General features: G+C 30.6%; 1 protein-coding gene across 1 annotated transcript; it reads left to right on the top strand.

Annotated features, from left to right (window-relative positions):
• Positions 1–491: 491 nt before the first annotated feature.
• LOC105120782 (uncharacterized) lies at positions 492–1687 on the top strand. Its single transcript, XM_011019157.1, has 2 exons — positions 492–970; positions 1058–1687. Exons 1-2 carry the CDS (start codon positions 839–841, stop codon positions 1367–1369), a joined length of 444 nt encoding a protein of 147 aa, XP_011017459.1. The 5' UTR covers positions 492–838; the 3' UTR covers positions 1370–1687.
• Positions 1688–6000: the final 4313 nt, after the last annotated feature.

Genomic DNA, 6000 nt, shown 5'->3' with positions numbered 1-6000 from the left:
ACTTCAAAATTTGTATATGGATACATGGTACCTTTAAAATGGATGCATGCATCAAACAATGTAACGCATGTTGGCTGCCTCTGTCTTTTTTTGTCTCCTATTAAGGTGATTTAAATTAATCATAATACACAGATTGACATACAAGCAACAGTTATAATAAACATAAACTAAAAAGGCAACCTACTTTTCATTAATAATACAATATATGACTCGTAAAATATTCATAACAAGTTTTTCAAGGTAAAAAAAAAGGCAGGCAAGGGTTAGAAACGAGGCAGGAAGTATGCAAGGAGCGAAGGTTTAACACAGACAAAGAATGGAGTTCTTCGGTAGAAACAATGACTCGAATGAGGGCTGCACTAGCTTTCTTGAATTTGTCAATGTTAATTTAACATTGCATATTCTCTATTCCTGCTTCCATTTGCTTCTTAATTATATATTGTGATATTTTTGTAAGGAAAATCTCTCTTTTGACTCTCTCTCTACTTCTCTCCCCAGTATATCTACTGGAGAGGCTCTAAACTCCTGTTTCTCTGGTGGGGGCTCTGAGTCTTGGGACCCCATTGATATAATTGTGAAAGAGAAGGGACAAGGAAACCGACCATATCTTCACACTTTCTCCTTCCGTTTCCTCACACCATACATTTGCATGTTCTGCAAAACAAAGACTTTAATCTCCTGAGATACTTGCATTTAATGCTCTTCCAACAAATCCCACCAGTGCTACTGGCCTAACTACTACCACTTCTACTCACCAGCACTCATATACAGGAAGCTTTTCTTGTATTTTTAGAACCTTAAAACACTCTCTAGCCAGCTAAAGCTTGTCTTCCTTAATATGTCAGTGATCACATATCCTTGCTATTTTCTTCTTTCACTTTTATGCCTTTCTTTGCATGCATGTAACGCCAGACCACTTGCTGACATTAACAATGACCCTGAGAAGAAATTTCACATAATTCCCTATCAGGTTGGTGCAAGTTGCTAGTTTTTTTTTTTTTTTTGAGTTTCAATTGCTTGCATGACGTGCTGTAACATTACCTAGGTCTTTTCACAGAATGATCAGAAGGAGATTTCAGTTGCTACAGTACCCACAGTGGAGTCCTCTTCGTCAAATGAATTTGGAGCAGCGAAAAAAGATAGCATTGCTAAGACTCAATTGGGTGATAGTGCTCAAAAGCTGAAGGACTCGAAAGCCAAACAGAAGTTGGACTCGGTCGATGAGATAGAGAAAAATTCAGGTGCTGTTAAAAAAGAGTCTCCTTTTTCAGTTTCTTGGCGTGTGCCTCAAAAGAAACGTGGTGAAAGACATCCTGGTTTCCACTTGGATTATTCTCCACCAAAGACTCACCCTCCTTCCCATAACTGAATACTTAAACCCACGTTTTTTAAGGTTATCTTGTAAACCTATGTCTCTCTATAAGTCCCACTGTCAGCCAAAACAATCCCAAGTACTATATAAATAAAGAGTAATGAAGAATATGAAGTTAGAGGGACTGGTCTGGTGAACCCTAGTTTTGATAGAATGATCGCTGCCTTCCGCATAGCTATAACATCATATTTTAGATTATATGGCATAGGCTGCTAGATTTAGTACTGTGCTGGCAAGAGCCTCTATCTTTTTAGTTGATGTACATCAAATTGTTATTTTTGCATCACTAAATATTACAATGTCATGACTCATGATTATCGCTGGCCAAGGCCTCTCTTCATCTTATTCTTCTTCTTGTTTATGTTAAAATTACTAGACGAGGTTTTCCTTTTTATCATTTTGATGCAAACATGTCCTGTGCAGGATAATTGCACCAACATTAAAATGGTTCATCTCTCATTGCATGCAAAGATCTTCTGCGAGTGTCATTATCCATTGGATGCAATCTAATCACATTATGTGCATGCCATTTAAACGTATTGATTGGACTGGTTAAATGTGAGTGTGTGGCTGTAACTTGTAAGTGCAGAAACTGTGTTTGTTTAGATAGTGGCATGATGTAATTCCACGTAATTATAAGAATATGGACCGATGATTTCTTGTTAACTTTCACGTAAATGGAATTTCTATAAAATAATGAATTTGTAACTTCAAGGGTTTTAAATGAAGGATATTAATTACATGCCTTCCTTTTCTTCTCTTTTGCTTTTCTTTCATTGTTGAATAATCTGCCTTCTTCTTCTTCTCTTTTAAATGAAAGAAAAGCAAAAGAGAAGAAGAAGAAGAAGGCAGCCAATGACATTGATATTATACGGGTAAGCAACCAAGCAGGTTAGCATATTTATGAGTATGATATATAGTTGATTTCTGCACTTGTTTATCATCGGTTGCTACAGTTACAATCAACGTTTGAAATTCTCTGCCCACATGGGGAATTGGTGTTTTGGTCCCAAGCAATGAATTTCTTTATCTTCGCAGTGAATGGAGGAGGGGATAATGTTTTTAAGTGACTAGACTGCTCTTTTGGAAACTTTGGCTAGCTAGTCGTAGCTATTTGATCTAGACCATTCACAGAGGTTAAATTAATAAAAGGCATTTTTATATTTTAAACAGCATTTCAAGAATTGCTAAATGACGGTGAAGCAAAAGACAAAAATGAATAGCAATTTAATTTTTATTTTATTAATGAAACACGAGAGTTTTATAAAAACAACTGTTAAATTTGATTGCTGTGCACCTCCTAACAAATGCAAGCTTCGGTGGAGTTTAAAACTTGCAACTCCATTAATTCCAAACTTAATTTGCCAAATTTCTTACCATTTTTTTCCTTGATTTCTCTGTGCAAGGTTATACGTGTGTGATCAATAGAAACTTAATTGGAGATGAAAGGAGCACTCGCAACATAGAAAGATTGGAAAACTAATTCGGATATTTCTATATAAATTCATATGAAAATGGACATTATTTTTTCTTCTTTTTTTTTGAGAAATGATTTTTTCTGTATGGAGAAGAACTAATTTATGGTCATAGCTCGTCAGCAATAGAGTTCTTTGCCCTTTAAACTTGGATTCATGCTCAGAAAACTCTCAACGACAAAAGAAAATATAGTCAAAATGTAATCGAAGGTCTTTTAGTCGTTTCTGTGAAGATGGCTGACCGAGTCGTTTCTGGTTTCTAGAGTATTTTAATTTTGACACGACAAATCAAAGACAATACAGATCTCCATGTACTTGTATATGTGTGTGGGTGTGTTCCAAACTAAATTCGCTCTTAGAGACGATCTTCAGGCAGGCTCGGGACCTAACAGGAAACATGATATGCATCAGTTCCCAGAGTGTTTCCAAAAGAAATAATTCTACTCTTTCAAAAATTTAAAATCCCAATAAAGAAGATCCGAAAAAAGAAAACAGATTTTCTTACTGTAATACAAACACAGACATCCATTGTTGAAACTTTAGCGTTGAGCGATATGCCGGTGAATGAAACATTTTCCCACTCATCAATCACAGGGTTGAAACTGCACTCCAACTAGTCCCCCCTTCCCACTAGCCACCAGAAATAAAATAAAATAAAGTATTTGCAATGTACCATGGAATGTACCGAAGTATAATTAATCATCACTTATGTATTCTATACAAAATACTAGATGTTTAATTCCACTATACTCACATGTCCGTATTATTTTTTTCATAAAAAATAATATTTAAATATCACAAGCATGTTTTTTTTAAAAAAAAAAATCAACTTGAATTATAGCCTTGGTCATATAAGCTAGATTTTTTTAATCAAATTATTAAAAAAAAATAGGCAACAATAGTATACAGGTATAAGTTAAATGAAAAAATAATAATCACAGTAACTTGGAAAAGAGCGAAGAAAATATAATTTAATTTTCAACTAATTAAATATAGAATGATGAAATTAAATAAAAAAAAAAAAAAAAACATTTAAAGTCAACCCAATTTAGTATGATAAATATATAACTTGAATAATAATGGTCGACTCAGCCCGGGTTAACCCATAAAACCAATTTTTTTAAAAAAATATTGTTAAACAATGAAATCAAAATATAAAATAAGCAAATAAAAGGATGTTAACTTCTATCAACTTTTTAAACTCGTGACTTAGATTATTAAACCGAAAGCACTATACATAAAAAAATCTTAAAGCTCAATTTTTAATAAATCAGACGTTGAAAGATGAAATTGAAAAAAATCAATTACATAGAATGTTACAATTTTTATTAAAAAAAATATAGCAATTAAAAGAATGAGAGTAAAAATCAAAATAAATTAAAGGGCAACTAAGAATTTTCTATTGGATGATGAAAGTGAAAAGAAAAATAATTTTAACAAAATGATAAAAAAACTAAAAAAAAAATAAGGATCAAATTGAAAAAAATAATGTACTATAAATTTGGATTGAATGATAAAATTAAAAATCAATAAAACATTTATAAAAAGGCCAAAAAAACTTATAAATCAAAAGGATAAGAACCAAATTAAAAAAAAATATAAATATAATAAATTGGGATTAAAGGATAAAGTTAAAAACAAAAAAAAACCTTTACCAAAAGACTATGAACAAAAATCACAAATCAAAATAATAAAAATTATAGTCAAAATATTATAAACAAAGAAAACCAAACTGTAATTTTATAGAGGAGAAATAAAAAAAAAAAAAGTTACACCAGTGAGAAACCATCTCAATGTAGTTGACATCATTGCATCAACAAAGAAAGAACATGATGATGTTTCTAATAACATGGTTGAAGCATATTTTTTGTTGTTAGGAGACGTTGCACGCGTTAGCATGCATTACATAGACATTAACGGTTTTTTTTATTTAAATAATATTTAATCTATATAAAAAGATTAAATAACACTCAATGAAACTAGTAATTAAAAAAATCATACAGAAAAGACAATAATGCCTTTAGATATATTGGTTTTTTAAGGGTATAGTTGTCATTTTATTATGTTTCAAATGTGAAAAGACATAAATATCTTAGTCAATCAATTTAAACTTTTTTAACTTTAAAAGATAATTAAATTATTTTATTATATTTTAAAAATTAAAAACAACACACACCTTTAATCAATCATTTAATAACTAATGAGTAATATAAAAAAAAACTAAAATACTCTTATTATCAATACATTTCATTTTTTTAGAAATTGCAAAATGATAATTACATTGTAGTTATGGAATGAATAAATTTACCATACATTATCGCTTAAGAATTTTATACAAAATAATATACGTGGTGTTTATTTAAAACAAATACTAATTTATCAAGAATTAATGGGATTGAAGAGGTAACATCATCGTTCATCGCTACATATCAGGTGACAATCATGGCATATATAGTACCAGAATATATATACAACTTGTGATTAGATGAGTGAATCCTTCACTTATATTTTGAAATCGATGTGTCTGATGAAATTGTCATCTTTAACAACAAAAGCAAAGGGCTGGTTATTGAAGCCCAATAAAAGCTTAAATTGTAAACTAGGTTTAATAATTTGGGATTAAAAAACTATTTTTTATTAAAAAAAAAATCGTTTAAAAGTTTAGACTCGCGGGTTACCAAAATGAAAATCAAGTGCTAGTGTTCATGAAATAAATTGCTCTAGTTTTTTATTATTATTATAGTAATACGCTCTCTCAATTTATTATGATTATGTATGGCATGTTGGGTGAATAGTGTCGTTTGTTTTGGTCAACGATTTCTCTTTTTCAATTTTAACCTGTTATGTGATGCCCGAGATATTTTATGCGATGGTATTTTCTTTTTCTTGTATTTTCTTGACAATTAATGTGTTTGATGCAACTTTGTAATTAAATTAAAGGTCAATTTTAAGCAATAAAAATTAAATTTATTGATTAAAAAAATAAAAGAAGAAGGACCAAAATAATAATAATAATAATAGGGTTTTTCCATATTCACACAAAAAAGTTCATTTCCATCCATAACTTGTCCATTTGCTCATTTTCAATCCTTTTGACTTTTAAGATTTTATATTTAGATCCTAAACTTCATTTCCTTTAAGTTATAGTACCAA

Source organism: Populus euphratica, unplaced genomic scaffold, assembly GCF_000495115.2.
Source record: "Populus euphratica unplaced genomic scaffold, PopEup_1.0 scaffold6.1, whole genome shotgun sequence".
Lineage (NCBI taxonomy): Eukaryota > Viridiplantae > Streptophyta > Magnoliopsida > Malpighiales > Salicaceae > Populus > Populus euphratica.
Note: the sequence above shows the minus strand (reverse complement) of the source record. Positions and strands in the feature narration are given on the sequence as shown.